General features: G+C 36.8%; 1 protein-coding gene across 43 annotated transcripts in view; it reads left to right on the top strand.

Moving 5' to 3' along the window:
- Positions 1-26,466, top strand: part of RIMS2 (regulating synaptic membrane exocytosis 2) — a 458,924-nt gene that overhangs the window by 282,650 nt on the left and 149,808 nt on the right. For 39 of the 43 annotated variants that reach the window (XM_084751253.1, XM_084751276.1, XM_084751252.1 and 36 more), the window contains 2 exons: positions 16,136-16,315; positions 17,182-17,291. In XM_084751253.1, coding sequence (XP_084607379.1) covers positions 16,136-16,315; positions 17,182-17,291 — 290 coding nt within the window. Of the gene's footprint in view, positions 1-16,135; positions 16,316-17,181; positions 17,296-26,466 lie in introns of those variants that run through there. The other 4 variants (XM_084751263.1, XM_084751247.1, XM_084751269.1 and 1 more) reach the window with 2 other exon arrangements.

The following is a 26,466-nucleotide window of genomic DNA, read 5'->3' as shown; positions in this document are numbered from 1 at the left end:
GTTTTAGATGTGTCAAGGCATTTTACTTTGTCTTAGTAGCAGAATACACAAGGGCCTTTGTGTCCACTTTCCTTTCTCAGTGTCAGAATTTTGTCTGGTTTGAAACTGTTCATATCTTGTGAATTCTCTTATATTCTTTGAGTTCATATGTGTCTGAGTCCCATTGTGTCTGGAAGATGCTATTTCCTTAGAGTCAAGCATCATCCCTGGATCTTACAGTCTTTGTGCCTTCGTTTCCATAGAGATCCCTAAGCCTTGAGAACAGAGGTATGATAAGGATATAACATTTAGGGATTAGTGTTTCAAAGTCAGTTACTCTGTGTACATTGTCAAGTTGTGCATCTCTGGGTTAATTAATTACCATCTATCACAAGAAGCAGCTTCTCTGTAAGGGTTCGGCAATGCACTGAATTAAGGAGTATGTTACTATATCATTAGAAATCATCTTATTGCTGTGTTACTTAGCAAAATAGTAGTAGTACATTTCCCCCTAGGGACCATTCGTTTCTCGAGTCTCAGATTCTTCTTGGGTATGGGTTTCATCTCATGGAGTGGGTCTTAAACCCAATCAAGAAGTAGTTGGCTACCCCCAAGACATTACTTTTCACCTTCAGTAGTATACAAGTTACCTTCCAGAAATGTAAATGCTAGTCAGTAGGGATGAATTTCTAGTTGGACTCAAGTTCCCAATGTTGATAAATAAATGAAGTCTTTAACAACAAAGTCTTATCATTAGGTTGTAGAGATTAACCAATGGGTTTGTCAATAAGCCTGTCATATTTGTGAAGTCTATGGGACTCCTAAGGGCAGTGACTCAACAAGGTATAACCCATTCCTGATGCAGGAGGTTTTACTTGATGGCATATGATTTCTAATTGAGGAATGATTTTCCCCTTTATGTGCTAATTCCATTTAAATTCCTTTCACCTATGTATATGTTTTAGGAAGCTTCTACAGTAACAGATTTCCATATGGGTTTTCTAAAGGCCCTTAGTGTTGGTTGTCCCTTCTCATAATCCCTTCTTTACCTTGCTAACTCATACTCTCTCCACATTTAATTCTCCTATTCCAGCTTGTCCTTCATTTTGTTATAACACTGTATTCCAAGTACTTTTGTCCTACAGACCAGCTGCATGATCAGAGAGAGAAGAAGAGAAAGTCTTGATGGTTCCATGGTAGGGAGAATAGAGCAGATGGTGAACAGCTTGGTAAGGGAAACCAACTGTTGGTTGAACAACTAGTCAGAGGAACTAGTTGTTGAGGAGAGGTTGGGGAAAGGAGGAGAAAAATATTAGCCCAGGCATAAATGAGGTGCAAACTGAAAGGTCTTCCGACCCAGAAGAATTTTATTTTTCTTCTGCTTTTTTTCTTCTCTTCTTGGGCCAACCCCAATACTTTATTTAAACCAAAATTCAGTTTTTTCATTATAGGTTTTCTTATAAATTTTCACTATAAATAAATATAATGAATAATATAAATAAATTTTTCATTATAAAGTTTACATTAAAATTTACTCAGGATTTCCTCATATTTTTCAATCAGTAGAGCCTTGAAAAATCAATAGAGCAAGAAAACAATCTAATGAAGGAATAAAAATAATTTTGTATACTTACAATAAAGTGTACAGCAAAAAGCAATCAATATCCAAACAATGGTCAGCATGACGTGATTAGTAGTTCTTACACAATACTTGGAGAAGTTTAATCATAAATTTCCCCAGGCTAAAGTCATTGTGTTTACATGATTTTCATAGCAACATGGCTTGAAACTAACACATAAAAAACTACTTACTTCCAGTCCCAACCCAACAGATGTGCTATCCAAGCCTAGGCTAACTCTCAAGGGGTCCTCTATTGTAAAATATATGTAAAGCATGAGATTCTAAGCCCACCTTCTATTGCTCTCAAAGCAGATTCTAAAGAAACAAGTTCTACTTTTCTATGGCTAACAATATCTAGGTAAGTACTGTTATGTCAAAGTCCTAACTTTCTTTTCAAACAGTTTCTGCTTGGCTGATTACAATGGTCAGGCCAAAACTATCTCACTGTCTCAAACCTTTGGCCAGATGCCTTCTTTCAACATTCTCTGTGGAAAAAAGTTTTCTGGTGTGAATTTCATTAGGGCTGAGAAGTAGTAAGAAAGGCAGTTTTAAAAGAAAAATTAGATTTCAAAGTAGTTTTTAGGTAAAATTACACCTGGACCATACCTTATACTTAAGGGCAGTGGTGATCGACTGGAGATCTGTGGAATTTTGTCAAGCAAAGCCTCTACGACTTGTCCTCATGTCCATGGCATCTCCACCAAACTCCATAATGTCAACAATTCACCAGTCATTTCCTTAACCATTTCAGAGATAGGGAGTGTCATGCTGAATTATGCTTTGGGCATTCGCATGAAGATTCTCATAGGAATATATTTTGTCCTTGTAATATCAGTTTAAATGCTGTTTTCTTCCTATGTGTAAACACATACATGCTTCTTTCTAATTCTTTCGTAGAGAACTCTTCAGAATTCTTCAGTAGAGAACTCTGTTCTGCTCACTTGATAGCTTTTTCTTGTTATCAGTCTTACCTTTTCTCACTAATGCATCCAGAAGTTTAGTTAATTTTCATGAATATTGCAACTTCTGTTAATATAGTTATCTTATTCTACAGAGTTCAGATTTTATTCATTTCATCTCGTCCACAGTGAATGGCTTTTGAACTAAAATACCCAGTTTTGTTTTGTTTTTTTAGCTTAGTTGGTCCCTTAAAAAGGGTAAGTTGTGTTTATATTGTACCATGTAAGGAAAGTAGCTCTTATCTCTAAGAGGCCAAGTTTTTAGCTTAGATTTTGAGAAAGCTTGTATTTTCATCTGCTAATTCTTCTGTGACTGTAGTAATAGATTTAAGAAGGTCGTAGCGTGAATGTATTATATCTAGAAGTTTTGAAATGGAGTAAGTAAAGTATTATTTTAATACTTTAGAACACTATCGGCAAGGTAGGAGAAGCAGGAAACAACCATGAAGTAAAGGTATCAGTCATGAACCTCAGTGCAGTGCTCCTGGTCCCTGAGTGCTTGATCAGAGAACAGATGCACTTAGGAAACTTTACAGGAAAAGTTACTTGTGTTTCTTTGGGGATGGTACAACAGAGGCTTGTTGGTAAATGTGCTACTTCAGGAGAAAAATGGTAACTAATTATAGGAATTCTTTTCTTTCTTGTCAAGTAAAGCTGATCATCACATTATTACCCTATATTCTCTGTGCATTTAAAAATATAATCAGCATTTAGGCAAAAATGTTTAAAATGAATATTGTGTTACCCTTCATTAATATCATCAGATTAAACATATTCCTCATTTGAAAAAATACCCTTCATCTTCTTAAAATATACATCTAACCCTACTTACTTTCTAACATTATTTCTTCTCACAGCCATGCATACATGGAGGAGTTGCTGATAGTGACAGAAGGCAGCCATGGTTGTATTTTTGTGTAAAGGTCCATTCAGGAGGCAATAAGAAGTAGTCAGATTCATGTCATAGTAAGGTAGGGTGTCAGTGATGTCTAAAAAACATAACAGCAAAGTCTTTGAAGTAATAAATATATTACTTCAGGCTTTGGGGGCATTCTCTTAAGTTAGTAATAGTGTACAATGAATATGAGACAATAGTTCCTCATTATTTAGGACTTTGTGTATTCTGGTATGAATTAGTGTTATCAGGATAGGTAATACATGTATTTTGAAGTATTTTGATTAGAACTGAGTGTAGTATAGTCATTTCCTAAAATAGTTACTTTGAAGAATGTCTGGATGGCTGGTTTGAAAGGGAAAATGCATGAAAAAAATACATCTATGAAGGCAGATGGAGAAATATAAAGAAGATTTAATAAATTGAAATTAATAATACTTGGCAAATATTGGTAACTGGAATTTTAGGGCAAGATTCAAGAAAAACTCTCAGCCTTGTACCTAAGGAGTGACAGCAGGGATGAGCCTGTCTTATTGTGCAGCAGGTAAACTTTTGGAACTTCTGAAAGCACTGAGTAGAAACCTTTAGCACAAATTAGGGTAAATATCACTCAAGCTAACCCAGCATGCATAAAAATCTGTATAGATAATGATGAGAAAAAACACAACAAGAATAGACCTGTCATATGACCCAGTTTTAACCTCCTGGCTATTTACCCCAAGTGGCAAGGTGGCATAACACAGAGGTATCTGCATATCAATATTTATTTTCACACTACTCATAATAGCTAAGTTATAGAACAAACATAAACATCCAACATCACAGGGAAGGCTACAGAAATTGTGTGTGTGTGTGTGTGTGTGTGATGCATGCATTTTTGTGTATATACATGCATATATATGTATATATATATAATTATTTTTTCACCATAAAAAAGAATGAAATTATTTTACTAGCAGGAAAATTTGTACAACTGCATTGCATCATATTGAACAATTTAACTCTGCCTGAGGAAAACATTGTGTTTTCTCTCCTTCCTGATTCTAGATTTTATATACTTAACTCATACACACATATTCATATACACATGTATGTGTATGTATGTATATGTGTGTATATATATATATATATGAATATGTGTGTGTGTATACACGCAAACACCAATGGCCTGGGAGTGGAAGTGGAACTGTCTGGCAGAACAAAGGAATGAATGGGACCTAGGAGGGATGACGATAATGGGAGGGTAGTGGGACATGGAGGACCTTGTCAAGGCACATTATGTGCTTGCATAAAAACAGTTTACATAACCCAGCATTAGAGAACAGGACTGGCAAGTGATGAATGTTCAGTGAGGAAGGGTGATTTTTCTTCAGGCATATGAATCCGGAGAGGTTATACAAGCTGTACACTCAATGCCCAAAAAGTACATGGTACTTCACCCATCCATGCACACACTGGCAGCGGTAAGTGGACTCATTGAGTTTAAAAATAGAGCACATGAAGTTGGGAGGGAAATCTTAATAGGATGATAAGGGAGAAGTAGAAGGAAGGTTATTGAGATTTGGTCAAAATACATTTTATACTTGCATGAAATTCTCAAGAAATAAAAATATAAAGAAACTAAAAAAAAAAAAACTAAAAAATAAAATGGAATAAAAAGACTAGAGAGTTATGCGTGATACCAAAAGATGTTATCTCCTTTTAGAATATGAAATTCTGTGTGCTCATATGTTTATGGACTAGACTAGGCAAGGGATGATTTAGAAAAAGATCCATCCATAACACTGGAAGTGTGATTTCAGTAGATCTAAGGAGATATTGGAGGAAATGGAGGCAAATGAAAATGGATTTTATGAACAGAAGTCAGTAGTTGGGATAGACATGAAGGAGGTAGAACCAAGTTAAAGGATACGAACAGAGAAAGATCACGTTATGGCATGAAATAACAACTAAGGTTCGTGAGTAGGAAGAGTCGGGTGAGAAGTGACATTGACTGATGTGTGGGAGAGAAACAGATGATCAAACAGGTAGCTGTGGAGTAGAGGGAGACAGAATGGGTGGGTGGAGCAAATTGGTGAAATCAAAACCCAGAAGCATCATATCAAGTAAAGATCTGTTGTGGGAACCAAATGATGCACACTTCTGACATAGTTCGTGATTGAAATGTGAATTTGAGCTGAAAGATAGGTATGAATGAAAGGTGTGAAATATCGTCCCTTAGACAAGACGCGCGCCTCTTGCGCTTCTGAGCCGGAGCACAAGACCGACACAAATTCAAGGCCCTTAAGTGTTCCAGGGTGGAAGGGAAAGAAACTCCCAGGACTTCTCAGGTCGGGGACGCTGCGGGCAGTCGATGTCTGCAGAGGAGGGAGAGTCACTTCTCTGCAGTGAGTGGTCAGTGGCCCCTGCCTCAGTGGATGCGCCTACATCCACACGGGTGTAACCAACACTCACTGAGCTCGATGGACAGTGAGGAAGAAGAGGGGACATCAAGTCGGGAGGAAGGTCTATTGGGGATATTTTGCAGTAAAGGAAGTGAGAAGCAGATGAGATCAAGAGACATTATGTGCACATATGAAATTGCAGCAGATACATCTAAAACGCTGATGTATTCAACTTTAATGTTTCTGAGTTTGAAGTACTTTTGTCGAGTTCAAAGATCCAGAATATTTTCCCAGAATTATGTATGGTATTGATGTACAAAGGGAAAACGAGGACCATACATTTATTAAAGTCTAGGAATTATGATTCGAGGCTATTAACAATTTCTGCGTGTGTATGTCTTGAAATCTCTTAGGGATTAGGATAAAAACACTGGCAGAAGAGCAGGAAGTTCCCCCAAAGTATTATTGACTTAGAGAGTGATGGGAAGGTGGCTAGGTGTCAGCAGCTTGTGCTGATAATGGAGGATACAGGTTAGCATCACCCTTAAGGGAAAAAAAAAAGGACTATGGACTGTATGGAAACACAATAGGGTGGGATGTAACTTCAGTATATGAGCATCACTGGACCAAGCCTACTTGGTCATTGTGAAGGATATTTTTATGTGTTCTTGCATTCAGTTTTAAAGTGTCTTATTGAAGATTTTTGTCTCAATGTTCATAAGAGAAATTGGGCTAAATCTCTTTCTTTGTTGCATCTTTGTGAGGTTTAGGTATCAAGGTGACTATGACCTCATAGAATGAGTTTGGTAATGTTCCTTCTGTTTCTATTTTGTGGAGTAGTTTGAAGAGTATCAGTGTTAGCTCTTCTTTGAAGGTCTGGTAGAATTCTGCCCTAAAACCATCTGGCCCTGGACCAGAGACTGTATAGATGAGTAGTTATTTAAGGCAAGACTCTGTAGAAGCCATTACAGAAAAGCTGGTATTTAAAAGAAGCTTTTGGTATTTTGATAGGGATTACATTGAATCTGTAGATTGCTTGTGGTGAGGTGGCCATTTTTACTTTGTTGATCCTCCTGTCCACGAGAATGGCAGATCTTTCCATCTTCTGATATCTTCTTCAATTTCTTTCTTTAGAGATGAGGGTTTTTTTTTTCATACAAGACTTTCACTTGCTTGGTTAGAGTTACACCATGATACTTTATATTATTTGTGGCTATTGTGAAGGGTAATAGTTTTCCTAATTTTTTCTTAGCCATTTGTTATTTGTATACGGGGGGAGGGAGGACTGGGCTAGTGATTTTTTTAAATTAATCCACTTGAATTATCCAGCCACTTGGTTGAAGATGTTTATCAGCTGTAGGAGTTCTGTGGTGGAATTTTGGGGTCACTTTCGTATACTCTCATATCATCTGCAAATAGCAATACTTTGACTTTTTCCTTTCAGATGTGGATCTCATTGATCCCTTCTTGTCTTGTTGCTGTAGCTAGAACTTCAAGTACAATATTGAAGAGACATAAAGTGGACAGCCTTGTCTAGTCCCTGATTTTAGTGGAATTTCTTTGAGTTTCTCTCCTTTTAGTTTGATGTTGGCTATCGGCTTGCTGTATTTTGTTTATTATGTTTAGGTGTGTGCTTTGTATTCCTATCTCTCCAAGACTTTAAACATGAACAGATATTGGATTTTGTCAAATACTTTTCTGGCATCTAAAGAGATGGTCATATAGCCTTTTCTTTGACTTGTTTATATGGTGGATTACATTGATGGATTTCTGTATGTTGAATCACCCCTGCATGCCTGGGATGAAGCCTACTTGGTCATTGTGAAGGATATTTTTATGTGTTCTTGCATTCAGTTTTAAAGTGTCTTATTGAAGATTTTTGTCTCAATGTTCATAAGAGAAATTGGGCTAAATCTCTTTCTTTGTTGCATCTTTGTGAGGTTTAGGTATCAAGGTGACTATGACCTCATAGAATGAGTTTGGTAATGTTCCTTCTGTTTCTATTTTGTGGAGTAGTTTGAAGAGTATCAGTGTTAGCTCTTCTTTGAAGGTCTGGTAGAATTCTGCCCTAAAACCATCTGGCCCTGGGTTTTTTTTTTTGTTGTTGCTGTTGCTGTTGTTGTTGTTGTTGTTGTTTGGGAGACTTTTGATGTCTGCTTCTATTTCCTCAGGAGAAATAGGACTATTTAATTTGTTTACCTGATCTTGATTCAACTTTGGCAAATGGAATCTATCAAGAGTCTGGGCCCTGGGGTCCTCCGCAAACTATGCCAACAGCCAAGGAAAAAATAGGCAGTAAACCTCGAACCCCTACCCAGACTAGCCGATGGACAGGACATTCTCCACTGGTGAGTGGAGAAGGAGATCTAACTTCCACACAAACTCTGGTGCCCCATATTTGAACATGTCCCTTGGATGGAGATGCCTGGTGGCACTCAGAGGAAAGATAATAGGTCATCAAGGAGAGACTTGATACCCTATGAGCATATACAGGGGGAGGAGGTCCCCCTCAGACACAGACATAGGGGAGGGGAGGGGAGTAGGGGGGAAGTGGGAGGAAGGGAGGAATGGGAGGATACATGGGATGGGCTAACAACTGAGATGTAATATGAATAAATTAATTTTAAAAAATAAAAATTTTAAAAAAAAGAAAAGAAAACAGTCCATTTCATTTAGATTTTCAAATTTTGTGGCATATAGATTTTTACATCGTGAGTGAGGTAACCCAGACCCAGAAAGACTTATAAGCAGATGGTACTCACTTATAAGCAGATATTAGCCCAGTATATATGTCCTCTGAGAGACTCTCCTCAGTGGAGGATTGGGACAGATGCTGGGACTCCCTCCTGGACTCCAGGTGGAGCACTGAGAGTGCTATGGAAAAATGAGGAATGGAAGGACCCAGACGTGTCCTGAGCCCCACAAGGAAACCATCAAGGTTGGCGAATCTGGACACAGGGGACCCTGCACAAACTGTTGCACCAACCAAGGACAATGCATGTGGCACACCTAGACCCCCTGTTCAGATCTAGCCAATGGACAGCTCATTCTCCACAGTTGTGGGGAGAGTTGCGAACTGCCTCATACACGAACCCTGGTGCCCCGGATTTGATCACTTTCCCTTGATGGGGAGGCCTGAGTAATGGGAAGCAAGCTTCAGGATGAGATCTGATAGGCTGTGGCCAGATGGTGGGGGAGGCGGTCCCCTTCTGTTAGAGTTCTAGGTGAGGGGAGTAATGCTGAAAAGGGAGGGAGGGTGAGAAAGGGAAGACACAAGTAAGGGGATAATATTCAGCATGTAGTCTGAATAAATTATAATAGATTTAAATTTAAAAAAAAAGAAGATGACGCTTGTTAGCAACTCAGTGCAGAATTAGGAATCAGTAGGCCAGAACGAAGTACAGGACATAAAGAATTAAGGAAAAAGGTTCCAGGGTTGTGTGGGTGTATGAAATCTGCCTTTATCTTGATAGGCAAAAATTGCAGAGATGCTTAAATATAAGTGATTAAGCTTAAAATAGCCTAAGGTTATACCCAAATGTTTTATTCCTGAGCTAAATAAGGACCCTGGAAAGGTTCTGGCCTGCTCTAGAACAGTGTGCTGACGGCTTCCTCAGACTGTGAGAAGAGTATGAGAAAGATTAGTTATGGCCATGACCAGGACACTGACTGAAGAAAGGATTCTGGGAAAGCTAGCAGTCCTCGTAAAGAATGAAATCCCTGTGTGGGGCAGAGATTGTTCTCAGAGATGCCTTATCTGGAAAGTAGCCCCCAGAGTCCTTAGTAAATGCATCCAAAGCCAATAACCTGCACTCTCTCAACTACCTTTAAAGGGAGGGAGGAGCGGGAGAAGACAAGCAAGGGATTAAAATTTTAGATGTAATCTGAATAAATTAATAAAAAAGATTTTAAAATCATAAAATGTTATTCTTTGAAATTTTTATATATGTATATATTATATTTGATCTTACTTATCTACCTCATGCTCATGACTTTCCGAGATCCACCTCTCAGCCACTGTATCCTTCCCACGGTGTTCTCTGTCTGTCTGTCTGTCTGTTTCTGTCTGTCTGTCTGTCTCTCTCTCTTACTCCTCTTTCTCTCTCTCCTCTCTTTCCTTTCCCTTTTCCTCTCTTTGTCTCTGTCTCTCCCACTCTCTGTGTCTGTCTGTCTGTCTCTCTGTCTTTCTCTCTGTCTTTCTCTGTCTCTGTCTCTGTCTGTCTCTCTCTCTGTCTGTCTCTGTCTGTCTCTGTCTGTCTTTCTCTCTGTGTCCCCCCCCCTCTCTCTCTGTTTTATTATATAACCTTGTCTGTTCTAGAACCAGCTTTGTAGCCCAGGCCAGCCCTGATCCTCTACCTTCCAAGTGCTGGGATTAAAGGCACGCACCACTACCACCTGGCTTCTTTTTGTTCTTAGAACTTACCAAGTTTATTTTGTGTTGTTCATATTTTCACTAGAGAATTGTCAACCTACAGGGAGCCACAGCTTTGAAAAAAACTGACTCTCTCTCTCCCCTAAAAACTATCAATAAATAGCTCCTCAAGCAGGCAATCACCTCTGCTGTTTGAGTGCAACAGAATCGGAATGTCCCAGAGACAGTGTTTCTCTTGGTCCTCCCCATTTCTGACTCAACAGCCTTTCCATCACCCTTTCTGGTGATTGTTCCTGAGACTCTGAGGTGGGGAGGAGTGATGTAAATGGCCCATGTGTCCCTCAGACTCCACTGGTACTTACATTCTGCACATTGACCAGTTGTGATTTTGTGCAATAACCACTGACCACTATACAAAGAAACTTCTTGAAGAGGTCTCAGAACTACACTAATATGACCACGGAGATACAGATTTAAAGGGTAGTTTCATATTCTGTCCATTTAGCAGGTTTATCCTTGGGGCCTGTGAGCTCCCCAACCTCAGGATGTTGGGCAGATTTACAGTATCAGGCATGCATTTCTTCGTGAGGAGTAGGACTTAAATCCAATGAGACACTGATTGGTTACCCATGTAGTATGTGCCTCTACTGCATTCCTAAGATTATCTCCTCACTCCAGTGATAATTGTGGCCTTTGGTTGCAGCTGGGTAACCCTGATGATGACTTTCCTCACCCAGCAACCTGTGTTGTACGTTATGGTACTTTGAAATTCAACTGCCTATTACCCACCCCCCAAAAAAAACTCTTAATTTTCTGTTATTATCATTCTATCTGCTGGATTTTTTTCTCTAGCACTTTTACGATTTTAACTGTACTCTCTTAAGTCCTTGGTGATTTTTCTGCATCAGATTTTTATACATGTTGTATTTTGTATTGTTTCTTTACAAATAGATGTTTAATGTTCCTTAATAAATACATTCATCTTATTCTACTACCTCTTCAAGCTACTTTGAGACTGTGCCTTCTTTTCTTTTACTTATATTAGTTTTCAAAAGTGTATTTGCTGTTGCACCTGTTGCTTATGTTTTGAGGGACAAGATGTCACTTTTTGTAGCTGGCCCCCACTTTGGTATTATCTTTCTATGCCAATTTCTGGATTATAGGCCTACTTATTCCATATCCATTTGATTACCATGTCTGCTTGACAGCTTATTTTTATGAACTGCTTCCTTCATACCTCTATAGTCTGACCCCTGTCTCCCTCACTCCCTCACTTTACTGAAGTGATGGTTCCTATAACGAAAGCCTGTCATTTGTTTGTTGTCTGTCTTCCTCCTTCCCTCCCTCCCTCCCTCTCTCCCTCCCTCCCTCCCTCTCCCTGTCTCCCTCTCCTTCCCCTCCCCTCCCCTCCCTCCCTCTCCCCACTTTCTGTGTGTCTGTGTATCCACAGTCACTTCCGGCTGCTTCTTAAGTATGTGGTTATACTGTTGTTTCTTACTCTACCCCTTGACTACAGCCTGGTTCAGTGTTTCCCCTTATTTTTCAAGTCCTTGTTTTTAGGATTATATGTTTTCTTATATCTTATCATGTTTGTGCCCAAAACATTCCTCAAAAACTACATAAGCTCAAGCCCACATTTATTAATTTCCCAAGACATTTTTAATGGTTCATCTATTGTTGTTAATAGGTCATAATTCTGAGTTTGAAAATGTATTTAGGGAGTCTCTTGGTATAGGAATATGCACATTTCTATTGATGCCTATGATTTGAACCTCACTGTGCACAGCAGCAGCAAGGCATACTGGGAATTTGCATTACACCCATTCTATTGTCCATGCAGTGATAGAAAAACAAGGAAACCTTAGTGGAATTACCCAGCTTGATTACATAAATTGTTGAATATGGTAGGAAGATATTGGGTCATATTTTATGTCTTTGTCTCATGATAAATAACTGCTCACACTCTGTTCTTTAGAGACATGCCTTTCATAACAATAGATTACTATGTCAATATTCTAACTTGTTGCATGTTCATTTATAGATAAACAATGCTGCCTATTTTAGTTTTGTTTCTGTTATTTTTTCATATAAGAATTAATTAAGAGAAGTTCTAAATTCCTAGTAAGTTCTCCAGATGTCCTTAAGGAAGTGTATCTCATAGTGTATCCATACATACTTGTGCAAATTGTCTTCATTGTTGAGAATTGTATTTTCCCCTAACATCTTGAGGAAGTTTAGGTTTTGATCTTTGTTCTTATGATTTCAAATAATGAGCATTTAAAAATAACTCTTCAGGCATAATGATGCTACTCATTTGATGGGGCTTTTGGTTAATAGTAGTCATGGTCCATATTAGCAGGGTCTCACTTTCTCTCAGCTATGTCTGTATTTGTACATTATTACATTGGTAGCAGCTTGGATATGTCTATATACTGTTACTTTTCAATAAGGTCAGTTCTTTTAAATGATACCATCTTTTTAATTCAACAGAACTCCTTTATACAGAAATACTATCATACCAAAGATAATTAAATCTTCCTTCTAAATTAATAAAGCATTCTTATGCATTCATGATGCTTACTTATCATTTTTAGGGTAACCTTTTTCTCCCTTTCCCTCTTCTTACATTCCTCTTTTATGTTATGGAGGTTAGAACCCAGCACCTCCCAACATTTCTGGCAAGTGATCTACCATTTTATCTTGCAATTCTCTTAAATGAAAAGAATATAATTTTTAGAAAAGTTGAAATTATATTTGACAAAAATAAATTTGAAAATTGTTTCTTTGCATTTGAGTCATATGTTTGTTGTTGCATTATACAAATATGTTTATATGGTACAGTAACTACCCTGTTAATGTTCTGGGTATACCCTATAGTTATTATTACCTTAGTAATGTAGTTAATGTCCCGAATATTTTCTAGGTAATCAGGTATTTTTAACAAAACAGTAACACTTCTGCTAGTATCACCTTACTACCTACACATACACACATATGTAAGAATTACCTACCTCTACACATATGCACATCTGTAATGATTGCCTATCTTGACTGTCATCACCTTACTCCCTACACATGTGCACACATATAAGGATTGCCCACCTTGAGACTGGAGTTCTTTTCTTTACAGATATACTCATTTTTTCATTTATTGTGTTTATGAGACAGGGTGTCCATATTATGTCCCAGATTGGAGTTAACTCATGATCCTTTCTCCTTCAACTTTCTAAATTTTAGAATTAAAAGGATGTACCATTGCATACAGCTATCATTTTTAAAATTAATTTTAGAGCCAGGATTGGCATTGTATACATGACATTCTAGCATTCAGGAGGTAGGAAAATGAAGAGTTTGTGACCAGTCTGTTTTACATGGGGAGACCCTGCTGCAAAAATAAATAAAATCAGGCTGGGGGTTATGGCACATACCTATTATCCCAGCATTTATAAGGTGTAGGCAACAGAATCAGAGGGCCAGGCATATAGTTGTTTACATAGCACTCAGTACCAATCTGGGCTGTCTCAAAAAGACAAAACTTAAGAAGTGCCTAGATAAATAAATGGATACCAACTTTGTAAAGGAAATGAATGGCTAATAATTAACTTTATGTTCTAAAGGTTTATTTTTAAAATATCTGGTATACTCATGACTATACTAGAAATAGGAAGTTTCTTTATCTGTTTTAATGTATACTAGATTCTCAGTCAAAAGTTGAGGTGGCTCACATTGATTTCTGACTAACACTGTGGCATGTGTTGCTGTGCTGTTGGCATGTTCACACTACTCTCCAAGTCCTGTACAGTGATGCTCCCTGTCTGGCTTCTTGTGCTTGGAGTTGTGTCCTCGGAGTGGGTGGGCACATAGATGCGAGTAGGCTACAGAAAGGAATTCCTGCAGCTGGGTTCTTCCCTGGAAACTTTTATAAATCCCTTGTATTTTAATTGAAAACAAGAAACCAAGGAAGCAAAAGTGACTGAAGAAGTAGGAAAATTTTAAAATATATTCTAAGAATAGCTAGTTAGACAGAGGAAATGTTTGAAGATTCAACTCAGTTTCACTAAGTGTGTGTTTTTTCCTTTAGAAATTTCCAAAGGAATACTAAAACTGTAATGCTTTTACTTCCCTTTCTGCCTGTTTAAAATAAAATGTAATTGCATCATTTTCCCTTCTCTTTCCTTCCTTAAACTCCTCCCATGCATCTCCTTGCTTTTTCTAGTATGAACACACACACACACACACACACACACACACACACACACACACACACACACGGGAAAAATAGGTGAGAAAGGATAAGATTTTAGACAACTGAGTGGACACCAGCCCAACTGTCTTTTGGGGTTGCTATAACCCCAATCATGACGAATCTTTAAAGGAAATGTAAAGTCTGTTATTCTTCAAAACATAGGTTTTTAGGAGTGTAAGAAGTACAGAGAGAAGAAGGCTAGCCATACCTGTATTTTTGCTGCCCGATTGCAGTGAGACCGACTAGCGGCAGTACACTGAGAATAGGACTGAAGTCATTGGCCACATTTATTTAAATAAAGAGTATTCCATCTAAAATAGAATTTCAGAAGAATAGTTATAAGTTTTATACTGAAATTCCACTAAACACATCTTTTTAACTGTAACCAACTGCTGTGGATGAACATATCTAATTTCAGGTATGATATTTTTGTTGTGAGACTGTCCTTTAAGCTAAGTCTTTTCTCCACACCTTCCCTTTCTTGATGTATGTAAAGTACTGACCTTGACTTAGAGCATCAGTCACATTTTGATTCAGTGATAAAAGTTCTTCAAATGATTTTACTTCTATTTTATTCTGTGATCTTTAGTATATTATGCTCAAGACATCCAATAATGCAGGGTGAATTTGGTACTCAGTTTCCAATAGTGATTGTTTTTTCAAAGCCGTTTGACATATAATTCATGATAGGAGGAAGCAGTGTCCTGTTTTCTTACTTTCCTGTAATTGCCCATTTTTTATAATTTCGAAAACCCGAGAGTATTTTTAGGCAAAGTGGGACTGTGGGTGAGGTTATTCCTGCCCCCCCCTCTGTGGTCTATAAATAGTACCTTTACTGTGACTGCAATTGGGTCAGGAGGTAACTCTGATATGTGCTTATTAGCATATATGTTACTTTCGAGTTCTAGATCAAAAGTTAATGTTTTTAGGTTTGTCTTCTAAATCATGGGACTGCATAGACTAGGGTTATGATCACATTAGGGTGTATAAGCATTATGGAAAGCCCCAAGGGACAAGTGTCAACAATTATTGGCTGTATAGATGTAAGTAGTCTTCCTTCAACAAGAACTAAGTTTTACAGGTCAGAGAGGTCACTTCTTTTAGAATTACAGTTTTATTATCCATTCCATGCCTTGAGGTGTTTGGTGTAGCAAAAGCACACTGAGGGGGACGGTGGAGTGACCTGGTCTCCACAGAGTGATGTCTGTCTGGAAGATGTGTTTAAATGTGAATACACACTTCAAAGCTGCCCTATTTTCCTGTGACCCTCATTTGCAACCTTGTGCTTAAAATATTCAAGTCAGCAGTACACTGTGATTATGCTGTGAACATTTTTATATCTTCACTTCATTTGCTGATAAGCATCCTGCACACCTTTAAGCTAGGTTAAGTCGCGCAAGTTACATTTTCTTCATTGCGGAAAGAGGGTAGGTTGGTTTGCATTGATTATAACTGAGCAGCTCATTGACTGGGGATTAAATAAAAACAGAGTTGGATTCTTTAGAACTTTTAAAGCTTAGTTAAAAATTACTCAGGATGTGTTGGGAAACTTTTTTTTTCATACACAGTAATTTTAAGCTATCCCTTTTTTTTTTTTTCAAAATCAGTTTGATGCATCATGACCAAATAGCAGAAGGGCATTAAAGACCAACTGAGCTGCTTTTTGACTAACATTTCAGGGATTGTGAAGCAGCAGACAGACAGCCATATCACAGATCCAGACCAACAGAACAGCGGCCTCTGCTAGAGCGGACCACCACCCGCTCCCGTTCCTCTGAACGTCCTGACACAAACCTCATGAGGTCGATGCCTTCATTAATGACTGGAAGATCTGCCCCTCCTTCACCTGCCTTATCGAGGTGAAAGATAAATTGATCAGACTAACTTCCCTGTCTGCGCTGCCAACACACCATTTTATTTTCCCAACAGCTAAATGGTTTCTCCTGTCATTTTTTTTTTTTTTTTGGCTGATCACCAGTACCAGTCAATACTAACCTTGTCAGTGTAAACACACTATTGATATTCAGTGGATATAATAGTGTGTTGTTGCCATTGTGATCCGTTTCTTACCTGTCCTGACTGCATTTGTTTTGTGATTGCTCATTAATCGGGAGTCCTGGGTAAATCCCATCATAACTACCATGTTCCTCCACAGAATGAGAAGCTACCGTGCTCGCTAGGCATGGCGGTCCTAGTAGTCATCACGACAGCAATAAAGTTAGATCTGTGTAGATTCTGTGAACATTAGTGCTAGGCAGCTGCCGACTTGTGAGTGGCTTGGGGTCGTTTGTAGATTCATGAATTGTTTTCTAATCAGAAGGATATTTAGTACAACTTAAGTATAAATCAGAATAGATCAAAGCAGGAAGGTTAGTTTTAAGAACTTACATTATGCTAGAAAAATTGTAAGGTTTTGGTTTTTTTTTTCAAGCTGTAGAATTTTCCACTTGTTTTCATGTGAATAGATTAGTAGTTTATTTTACTAGCTTCATAGATTTTACTTCGGCTTTTGTGTCCATGTATGTGTGTATGTAGCACATTACACCAAAACATAAACATCTTTTGCTGTTTAAATAACTGTTCAAATGTCCATATTCTGTCCTGTTCTCCTTTAACCAGCAGCTAACCGCACTTAAAACGGCACTAATACAGCCGCTATGAAAGCCAGTAGCACAGTGACCATACTTAGCGCTTACTGAGGATGTGTCAATGCTGCGTCTCGTAGGTCTCACCCTCGTACCGGGTCTGTCCAGACAAGTCCGTCAAGCACTCCAGTAACAGGACGGAGGGGTCGACAGCTTCCACAGCTCCCGCCAAAGGGAACACTGGAGAGAAGTAAGTTTTGAGTTTTCTACTTATGCCGTGTAGGAATTACACATGGAAGCCGAGGTGAATCAAGATTTTTTACTCTCTCTTTGTTATTATCTCTTTATATTTAGTGATATGCATGGCTTCATTCGATAGTAGTCACATTTGTGAGTATAAAAATATAATGCATGTAAAGATTCCACTTGGGAATCAAAAGCAACAACGTTTACGTCTACATGCTTTTCAAACTTGAGTAAAAACATTTAAAAGTAAGCAGTAGACTTACATAAGCAGCTGGACTATGATGTATTTGGTATGTCTAGGATTATGTAATTGTTTGTGATTATACAAAGTTTGTTAGTAACTAGCTAAATCAGTTCCCACACACTGCAAAGGCCTGGTTAGCTGATGCACAGGATTGGCGACCCTTGTCAATACTGGAGTACAAGCAACAGGTAGCCCCAAGCACACAGAAGAAGATGCATCTTGCACTGAGCCCTTAGTAACTGTAGATTTGCTGCATGAAAAGCTGGCACACTGAAGCCCACCTCTCAGGCAGCTACAAATCGTGGTGAAAGTCTCTCCAAAAGCATGGATAACAAAGCAGAATAATTTTAACGACTTTTAAATCACAACCACGCTAGTCAGTAACTCTTTTGGATATTTTTAAAATATATATTTGGATATATTTTGGAAATATATATCCAAGTCACCATTTAAGTGGTTTTTAATAGTATATTTTACTACTTTGAAATTTCCTGTTGTTTTTAACCCCTGTGCTTTGGTCCCCCCTCCTTTTGTTTTCGTTTTATTTTGTTTTACCTAGACAACGGAGTCAAGGAGCTAGAACCTTATGAAGGTCTGTACGTAGAGGAGGGTTTGCTTTGTGCAAAAAGCCTTTTGGGGGCTGTGTCAGCAAAAATAAACCCTACTGCAATTGATGTCCCTTCATTTATATAATCTGATATACACTTATATTATTTTGGTCTCTAGTTTATAATAAAGTATTCAACTTTTATTTTCCATGACATACTATAACAAAGATTTATATTCTGAGTTGAGTAAGAGTGCAAAGTACTTAATTTTTTAAAAATAACTAGACAGTATTTGTTCTTATGAAATATTTAATTTACTTTCTAAAACAAAATTCTGGATATATGACTGAGATTATAGCCAGAGATATCAATTGCAGTCTGTGTTTATGCTATTGAGAGTATATACATACTCTGGTTATATTTAGCATCTTATATTTCATTTTGCATTTATAATGATCTTTTTATTATTAAATTTGACTTTCTACAAAAGAAGTTGTTGAGTTAGTAATTTTGGCTTGTGTTTCCTCTTTCGTGTTGTAGCAAGTCTGCTTAGAATAGATCAAGGGTAAATATGACAGTTTTATGCTATTATAATTAAACACTGAATTATGCCTTAAGACAAAATACTGAGTTGTAGTATGTGGACTGTCAAACATATGCTAGTGCAATAAAAATGTGCTAGTTTTAGAATTTTGAAATTGTTGTCCGTGAGCCTCCAGCACATAGAGTGATGACAAGCGCATTGTAGAGCTGGAACAGACACTTACTGAGTTGAAAAATAAACCACCGTCTTAAAAAATGAAATGATACCTCAAATAGAGTATAAGCTACCACTAAGAACTTGTTATTCTTTACATGTTTAATGAAAATTTGTATTCCTGTGACATATTTGCAACACATTTATGCGTGTATTGCCTTGAGCAGCCAATCTTTTATTGTCTTACGTAACCTGTTGATAGAAGTCGCGCTCTTGCTGTGACTGAATGGTTTGCAACTTCCGTAGTTGCTTCTGCTTCTCAAGCAGTGCAGGGCTGTAGTGGCTGATGCTGTCCTTTCCGCACGGACACGACGACATCTGTGCCATTGTTGTAGCACTTGACTATTTCCATAAGACTACATGCTTGTGCCCTTAAAATGTTTTTTTTATATAAAAAGAGCTCGATAATGTGCAGTTTTTGTCCCATTAAAAGATGTTAAGCTTTCACTTTAATATCCTTTATAGCAAAAGTCTGTTGAGATGTGGCCAGCTTCGTGCTGTGCGATGCCAGACAAATGGAAGAGAGCAAACTTTGCTTGGGTTTAAAGATTCAAAGGTGTTTATGAATGCTCTCTTTACTATTTTTTGTAGCATGCATTAAAACCACTAACATTTAGCAATTTCCATTAATGTTTTTTTATGTTGTAAAAGAACCAAAGCCCTCCTTATTCTTCTCAGATTTGAAGAGGTTTTGTTTATTTTATATTTCCTGATGGTACTGGCTGATCTTACAGCATTTTCAGACAAGTTAATATTGAGGCTTCAGAGATGCAGAACTCTGTAAGTCAGTTCTAACTGAGATAATGAATACCTCTTCTGTAGATCTTCAACCTCTAGCCAAAGTTAAAGATACAGTCGTCCAAAGTAGATTATCAATTGATAATACAAATTTTTTACTTCTTCTAAATGGCTAATTCTCAGATCTTGTCATTTAATGCCATTTCTTGTATAAACATATTGAAGGGTTTATTCTACCTTTAGAAACTTTAACTTTATGGTTTTGAATAATTATTTTATATTGTCTAGTAACTAAGTTCATCTAAAATATTATGTATTTTGATCTTGAAGTCAATATTTTTCATACTGTCTTTGCCAAAAACCTGCAAAAATTAGAATGACACAGAAACTGTAGTGTACTCAGCAACTGTAAGGCATCATCATCGTCGTCATCACTGTTATCTTAAATACTAACTTTGATTATTGCCATTTTGTAAAAATTGAAGTTTATAGTGTCATGTTTTTCTTTCTAGAAAAAAAAATGTAATGTTTTCCTAAATACTATACTGACCACATTACTGTGCCTGTTAAAGGGCTGTGCCTCCCTTACTTAGCTGCCTGCATATCTCATACCTTGTACGGTCACAGTGTCCATTTTCCAAGTCAGTTCCTCTTTTGTGATTGTGATGACTTATTAAAGTAAACAGGTTTGCTTTCACATCAGAAATGAAATATGCAATCTACTTTTCTTTTTATAAACACCCATTATTCCATTAAGAATGATTTGTTGGTTATCTTCTACAATTATCAACCAGAAACATGGACCTATCTTTTTCTTTCACTTCTGCAAATACAGAAGTTAATGAAGAAACTGAGCATGTGGAAGAAGAGGGGGTGGAAAAGGAGGGTGGAAAAGACGAGGTCAAGGCAGGTCTGTCTGTGTGTCTTCTAAATACACTGACGTCTTAAATTTCATATGATATGTTGTAAAACTATGTACTCAACTTCAGAGTGTTTAATTTAATCAATGGTTTGAATATTCTCAAAGCAAACTAAAATTGTAGAGAATGTATTTGAGATATACTATATATATGTATATATATATACATATATGTATATATATCTTTGCTGAGCTCATTCATTACATTCTGGTTGTTTCTTTCCCTTTAATAAATAATCTTCAACTAGCTAATAGAAAGCGATTTCTCTTATGCCTCCTCAAGTAAGAGAGCTCTGGCTTCTTGCCTGAGGATTTCAAAATAGCAGAGGCATATTTTACAGACATATAGAACAGAAAATACTGCTTTTTAAAAACATTTAATAGACTGTGATTATTTTCTAAATAAGAACTAATTTTCTCTGGGTTTCCCTTTTCTGTCTAAACGAAGTATTGCTGTACACCGTGTGACAGCCATGCTTTTCTGTGGCGTCTTGCTTTCCAAAGGGTGTGCAGGCTGTCATTTCTTCAATTTTATAATCAAATATAAAATTGGATATTTTCATCAGTGTTTGTCAAAGTAAAATATTATATACTCACAACTACATTTATGTAATTTTATTGAATTGTCACTATATTTATTTGAACCTCGGAATTGGCTCCCAATCTTTTCTAAGTTGTCTTGAATTTTAATTTTCTGGGAAAGCTGCAGAATAACTGTAAACCTATTTTTGTTGGGTGTTTAGCTGATTTTAGTATATGAATTTATTTAGGGGTTTAAAGTTAGCCTTTCCATCCCTTTCTCCTCTTTCTCATTGTAAGAAAACAGTGTCCTTCTGTGCATTGTTCCCAAGATTGGGTTTTATGGGAGCATTAGCTGAACATAATTTGTAGTTTTCAAAACAAAAAGACATTATGCTTCACTGTTAATAACCAGTACCATCCTAATTTATTAAGTGGAGAAATTGTTAGTGTATATCTAATAATGGAAAGAAAGGCACTCTTAATTGTTTGCTTACAAAAATGTATAATTATTTTGCATCCTGAATATCAAATATTGTCAACATCAGATTTTCAAATGCCTTTTTTTCTCGCTGCTATAGAGTTAAATTTTTGTGGACTGCTATAGAATCATTTTTATTTAGCCAAGGAGTTGATGTTTCTTTCTCCCATCCTTTTATATCTCACACTAATTCACTCATGTCCTGAGTCTTTCAGACTTCGTGAGTTGGCTTTCATAGTAATTTTAAAGATAATACTATTGAAGAATTCTCCATTATGAGTTTTTTTTGCTCCCTTAACATAAAGAATAATTACATTTTGAAAAACCGGTTTGTCACCTGTGGCTCTTCCTCTAGTGATTAGTAAATCACATTATGTAGTGTCATAGCACAACAAAGCAAGACCACCCAGCACACAACTGTAGCACACACTGCCGCTCTGACTCCTTTTCCTACAGAAAAGGGAACATAGCCTGCGAAAGCTTTATCCTAGTGTGCGTGCAGTGTGGAGTGTCATGGTGACTGCATGTGTTTGTTTCTGCAATGCATGGTTTCATTCCTCTTGGAGTGCTTTCGTTTGGATTGCTAATGACCTTATTTATTCTTGTTGTTGTCTGGTTTCAATTTTAAAGACAACGGGGAAGAAACATCAAGCTTACCTAATAATGGGAAAAAAGGCAAGTCTGGAATTACATGTATATGTCTTACTGTATTGACGTTTACAATGTGTATGAATATTCTTTAAATTGGGGAGGTATAAGTCTTAGTACCAACTTAAGGTACTAGTATTGAAATATTTGCTTGTATTTATTTCTAAATAGTTATTTAATCCCTAATATTATTTATCCTAGGCTGGTGATACAGTTCAGTGGCATAGCATTTGCATAAACACCCAGACACCACACACACACACACACACACACACACACACACACACACACACGATAAAATAACTTATTGATGCTAATACTGGTCTATTTTTGTTGAAATGTACAGATTAAAATTTAGATTTATTTTGTTGGTTATGTCAAGTTGCAAATTTCTGAAAAAATAGTGTTGGCACGTTATGCATTTAAAAATATAATGTAGAATTTTTCGATCTAGAATTTCTTTTAAAATAACACTACTTAAAGTAGATACTTAAAATAGAATGAAACAATAACAAGTTTGATAATAACAAATATTAATAAACATAAATAAGTTGAAAACATTTGTGGAATTACCACTCTATGTGCATTGATCTATATGTTGCTAAGATGAGTTAAGAAGGCGATTGACTTTTAATACTTAAAGTCAGTGTTCAAATTACTGGTAACTTAACTCCATAGCTTACCCATACTGAATTCAAAAGAGCAGCCCTGTGATTTGGAGTAATTAATAATCCAATACAGCTACACATTTATTTGCAATTTCAGCATTTGAATTTTTACATATTAGCAATCTTTAAATACTGTAACACTTCACCTTTTGTTATTGAGCCAAATTAAGATATGGGTATGTTGTATTTCAATAACTTAGTTGAGATGGCCTTTCATCTAAAACAGTGGCTTTCATCCTGCCAGGGGCAACTCATGGAGACGGACAACGTTTTCACGGGTTTCCCTGAGACCATCAGAAAAGACGGATATTTACATTAGGATTCATGACAGTAGCAACATTACAATTATGAAGTAGCTACAAAATTAGTTTTATGATTGGGGGGGTCAACACAACATATTTTAAAGGGTCACAGCATTATGAAGATTGACAACCACTGACCTAAATATATCATTTTCTCTATTCATCTTTCATAGTAATGTTTACAGTGTCCCATGTAAAGTACAATTTATCACTTATTTTTATAACTTTTAATACAGACTGGTAATTTTTTTATGTTTTCTCTACTGTATGTTTTAAAAGGTGGAAGTAAGGTGAAAATACAAATAAAAGCACATCAGATAATATGAGTAATCCATATAAAATGGAAATTTGACTGACCCCTCAGAAGAACATGTTTGACACACTTGTTGACCACTCTGATGCTTCTTAGAACCTGTGAAAGAAAAATGTTATATGTACTTGCGTGTAACCAATAATCTGAAAATGTACGTCTTCAAATTTTCATTCAGTTATTTGGGCCACACAAACTGTCAGCACTTTTACTGCCATATTGGGTTGAAAAATGTCTAAGTTTGTTGAAATGGACTGTTTCCCACGGGATCACTGTGTTAAAGGCCTTCAGCGCTGGCGGCTTACTTTCCTGTATCTTGGGTGTTCCCTTGGGCTGGAGACTGCTGTGCAGTGTTTCTCCTTTAGACTGTTCTGTTCTCCTACCTCCTTTTTCCCTGTGTGTGAAGATCTGGTTGTTAATGTTTACTCCTTCTAAAGCTTTTATTTGTCTCTACATCACCATTAACATTTTTATCACACATAAAGACTAATATTTTTACTTATACAGCCCTGAGTGTGATATAACTTAGCCTAGTAAGACACTAATGGAAAACATTTTGAAAGATGAGCACTTTGACTATTTTGTATGTACTCTCACATTTTTATTTAATATTTGGATCTTTGTGTTTTTAACTTATTATTGAGGTCAAGCTATCTGGTATTTTATTATGCTGCTGTATACCTTTGGGTATAGTTAATATTTAATAATACTCAGAAACAGCTTATTAAGAGAGGAGTTTTCAATAGTTTTGATTTCTGTTTTGTTTTCAGCATAGCTTTTCTTAACTCTCTCTTCTTTTACTTCACCTTCTGCCAGTCTCTAACAAAGTGTAATAATGCACAGTATTCAGACTGTCTAAAACATTGAGACGGAACTATTGTTGAGAGATCACGCTGTGTTATCAACACTCATGAATCTTCATTGGAATCAGCTAAATGTAGAAAATCAAATTATGAGTAGAAGGATTCTGAGAGGGGGATGTACAGAACTGGGTATGGAGGACGAAAGTGACAGACTGTCTGCTCTGTGTGACCTCACTTGCCACGTAGAATTGCTATTCAGTTTCTTTTTAAAATAATTTAGCATACTTAAATTGCTTCAGATAATACTTTTCGTATAGTAAGTATTATGTTAGCATTACCTCTTATTACTATAATTTCTTGTGCCAATCTTAGATACTTGAAGCACATGAGTTTTAGATTTAAAACCACATTTGATTATGACCATTATACTGATTGAACTCTAATGTTTTACACACACACACACACACACACACACATACACACACACACACAAACACACACACATACACACACACACACAATGTAGTTTTTAAACAACACTAGAGTAGAAACAAATGGAGTGGGTCTTGAGCCATGTTATCTTATGATGTTTGAATATATTTACTAAAATTTTTTATACCTGCTTAGATATATATCTGAATGTTAATGTACAGAGCTTTAGAATGCTTTGCCATACAATTTTGTATGAGGGCTTTCTTAAAGGCTACACTGTAAGAGGGGATTGTAAGTTTTCCCTTTTTTTTCTTCTGAGACTCTGTGAACGTTGGCAAGTCTTTTAGTTTCCCTGGACTTGTGCTGAATAAAATAACACAGGGGATTAATTGAAACTTTATTGTTTTGGAGATGTGACTAATAGAGTTTAATGTCTCAAGCATTTTTGTTTCCAATTAATTAATGCCTTGTTATTGTTTTTGATGAATTTGACAATACAGCTTAACTGGATACTAGTGATTTCTTATAGTTGTGTACTTTATCATTTATAAAGTTCTCTCCATAAAGTGTACAATGAGTTGTATATAAAAATATTTCCTTTCTTGAACTTGTAACTTTCAATGCAAAATCGTCTATGAAAACTTAAATTTAAATAATCTTATAAATAAGAAATAAATGAAAAATACATAGAAGAAGGGGATAAAGAAAGATAGAGAGGAAAGAACAAACTAAAAGATTACTTTCATAATAAGTTAATCATATTGAATTCTTTGTACTAACTGCCTGTGTCTGTATGTTTTCTAGGAACTGGTAATATTTAGTCTGGTGAGAACAGACAAGGGTGTTGGTTCTTATCTTTGTTTTTCTGCCTCTCTGTATTCTTACAAATGATTTCAGTACAGGGGAATATGAGCTGCTGTCTTAATTTCAAAATATGATTGGTATCTCTACAGGAGTAGAATTTATTTTGAAGTTGGGTGATATCGCTAAATACCTCATTTCCTCTCATGTGCACAAATGACAACTTGTCCAAAGTTAATCAAGAGTCAAGAATTCTTTAAAATATCACGAATTTTTAAGCATGTGTTTTTAAGCAGAATGGGTACTCAGTCACATCTATATTTAATGGAAAAGCTTGGTGACCATGAGCAAGATGGACTAGGAAGATAAGAAACTAAAGAATATAATATCTAGGATGTTTCAGTCTAACATCTTACGGCCCAAGAAAGAGCAGGGGCTACAATAAAGAGAAAGAATAAGATTTCCTCTCCCGATACAGAGTTGTGTGGCATCAAGTGCTTGTGAGCATGTATTTTCTAGTTTCTAACCTTGACCTTTCTGTATCTCTCGTAGACGTTTCTCTCTTTTATTTTACTGTCTTCTCCTTTTCTCATAAAATCTTGTCTATACCGCCAAATCCTTACATAACTAATGAGGTTTAGGAAAGAAGTCTGTCGACGCCTGACATGCATAGCTGCTGTTCGGACCCACGTCCTTGTTGCCTTCCTTAATATAATTTGTAAGCACCTCTTGTAGTCTTGAAAGCAGCTTCATCTTAGGATGGTGATTTGGTAGAGAAGAGTGAATGGCCCACCCTCACCTGAGTTGTCGGGTCTTTTTTGTTTGTGTGTGTGTGTGAGAGAGAGAGACAGACTCTCACTGTAATTCCAGGATTGAGAACCCGAGGCAGAAGGACCACTACAAATATGAGACCAACCTGGTCTACATAATACAGGACTGCATAGTGAGAACCCAACCAACAAAACCTCGGGCCTCCTTACAGTTAACGGGAGCACTAGGGTTGTCTTCT

The sequence above is a fragment of the Acomys minous genome (genome assembly GCF_964271855.1).
Source record: "Acomys minous genome assembly, chromosome: 12".
NCBI classification, from domain to species: Eukaryota; Metazoa; Chordata; class Mammalia; order Rodentia; family Muridae; genus Acomys; species Acomys minous.
This window is presented reverse-complemented; position numbering and strand designations above follow the sequence as displayed.